This window comes from Buceros rhinoceros, unplaced genomic scaffold, assembly GCF_000710305.1.
Source record: "Buceros rhinoceros silvestris isolate BGI_N320 unplaced genomic scaffold, ASM71030v1 scaffold41503, whole genome shotgun sequence".
Taxonomy (NCBI): Eukaryota; Metazoa; Chordata; class Aves; order Bucerotiformes; family Bucerotidae; genus Buceros; species Buceros rhinoceros.
This window is the reverse complement of record NW_010404967.1, coordinates 24,394-26,805: the sequence shown is the minus strand read 5'-3', so window position 1 is coordinate 26,805 and position 2,412 is coordinate 24,394. Positions and strand designations below refer to the sequence as shown.

The window sequence follows — 2,412 nt, the reverse complement described above, 5'->3', positions numbered from 1 at the left end:
AGAGGAAAAATTTCCCTCTTGTAAGCATCGGTTTAATTATATTATGACATCTTACAGAGGATGGACTACATGTTTGAGTCACCTTTAGTTAATTGGATGCTTTGTAAACACTAAATTGTTCCCATACTTTCAGTCTACCTCTGTTTTCAATTTCCCAGTTTGTACTGTGGAGACAAAAGCAAAACCATTTAAAATTCAGACAGCAGAGTGTTATGCCAGATACAAGCAGGCTGCAAGCAGAAAAAGAACCTCGGAGGAGGGAAAGGTTGTGGAGTCATGCTGGCTTCAAAGGAAGGCACACTGTAGCTGCAGGCATGGTGTTTGCTGCCTGCTGAAACACTAACCTGCCTTTTCCTTCTTGAGGAAGGACTGGAAACAAGCAGCACTGCTGGCATCCAGCACAGCAGTAGCATAAGATTTGCCCTGAGGTCCTGTGGTTTAGAAAGACTCAGAGGGATGTTTAATCTGGACTGCGAGGGCTGAGCTGTGGGAGGGCTGTGAGGCTGCTCCTTTCCAGCTGATGTGTGCTGCAGGCAGGCTCCCACCTGCGGCTCTGGTCCCAGCCCACACAGTCACTGCTCCCCGTGACCAAGTGCATCTCTCTGTCAGCCTCCATCAATGAAGATGAGCAGGGCATCATTCCGCGAGCCATGGCCGAGACCTTCAGGCTCATCGATGAGAATGACCTGATTGACTACACAGTCCGGGTGTCCTACCTGGAGGTGTACAAGGAGGAGTTTCGGGACTTGCTGCAGGTGGATACAGCCAGCAAAGACATCCAGATCCGGGAGGACGACAAGGGGAACATTGGTACGTGTGGCTGCTCGCAGGCTCCCTTTCCCAAGGCCAGGGTTGGTTTCTCTACCTCTGAAGGGAGAGCTGGGTCTTCTCCCTCTATCCCTCTCCTGCAGCAGATTGCTGTGCGTAGTGCTGGTGAGGGTACAGACCCAGTCTGTGCTTGGCACGGTACAGGCAGGACAGTGGCACCAGGCTATGCAGAGGAGCTGCATCCTCTGGCAGCCCGTCCCTCCCAGCCACAGCTCTGTTTGTTGTTGCAGTGCTCTGTGGTGTGAAGGAGTCAGAAGTGGAAGGGCTGGACGAGGTGCTGAGCCTGCTGGAGATGGGGAACACAGCTAAGCACACGGGAGCTACCCACATCAACAGGCAGTCGAGCCGCTCGCACACCATCTTCACGGTGACCATGGAACAGCGGCGTGGGGCCGGCCGCCTCTCCCTGCACCACCCCCCCATTTCCATCCCTGCCTCAGGCCAAGTCCTTGTTTCCAAGTTTCACTTTGTGGACCTGGCAGGCTCGGAGCGAATTGTGAAGACGGGAAACACAGGGGAGAGGCTGAAGGAGAGTATTCAGATCAACAGTGGCCTCCTGGCCTTGGGCAATGTCATCAGTGCCTTGGGAGACCCTCGGAGGAAGAGCAGCCACATTCCCTACAGGGACTCCAAAATCACCAGGTACAGCTGGGACCAGGACCTCCACGCTCCACATGCCTCGCCGGCTCTTGTCCCAGTGGGAGGGAGGTGATGCTGCTCCGCGCCTTTCCCATGCCCAGCCTACAGGTTTGGTGGCAGAGTCCTCAGGCCAGCCTAGAGGAGCTTGCAGGACCTTCAGCTGTCACACCAGGGCTCTCAAACTGCCTACTTGATGATATGGCGCCCGTTGACCCACTGTGCTTCATAGCAGTTTAACCCTCTGGGGGTGTTTTCACATAGGGAAGCTTGAGGAGCAGTGAGGCTGGGATAGAAATGATGAACTGGCTCATCGCAGTGCTGCCAAAGACAAGCCTTGCAAAGTCATGCTGCCAAAGCTGAGATGGGGTGTCAGTATCGGTTATCCTGCCCCTTCTGCCTAGCAGTGAACAAAAACCACTCCCAGCAGGCTTGTCTGATAGTCTGAGTTAGTTTGTAGCTCGAGCATGTGGCCTTTGCAGTTACCAAGAGGTCCCCGGGCAGCATGCACCAGCAGTGACCACAGAGTCAGGAAGCTCCCAGCATTTGGAATTACGCAGATGGAAGCTTGCCATGGTGCGAACTGTTATTCCTCTGCTAATGATTCTGCTCCCTTCACTACTGCCAAACTGGCCACAGAGCAGGATATAATAATAACTGCATTGTTTTGAATTTCAGCTCTTTCAATGGCTGTGCTCTTCCCTAGGATCCTGAAAGACTCTCTGGGGGGGAATGCTCAGACCATGATGATAGCCTGTGTCAGCCCATCCTCCTCCGACTTCGATGAGAGCCTCAACACGCTGAACTACGCCAGCCGGGCTCAAAACATCCAGAACAAGGCTGTGGTGAACTGCCACAAGGAGACTGAGCACGTTGAAGAGCTTCACCTGCAGATAAAGAACCTGCAGAAGGCCCTGGAGCAGCGGCACCGCTCCGAGACCCGTATCA

General features: G+C 53.9%; 1 protein-coding gene across 1 annotated transcript in view; it reads left to right on the top strand.

Moving 5' to 3' along the window:
* Positions 1-609: 609 nt before the first annotated feature.
* The window catches only part of KIF7 (kinesin family member 7), a gene marked incomplete at its 5' end in the record, with an annotated part of 8,100 nt that continues 6,297 nt past the window's right edge, over positions 610-2,412 (top strand). The window contains 3 exons of the mRNA XM_010133553.1: positions 610-810; positions 1,059-1,470; positions 2,171-2,411. Of these exons, the coding sequence (XP_010131855.1) occupies positions 610-810; positions 1,059-1,470; positions 2,171-2,411 (854 nt within the window). The remainder of the gene's footprint in view (positions 811-1,058; positions 1,471-2,170; position 2,412) is intronic.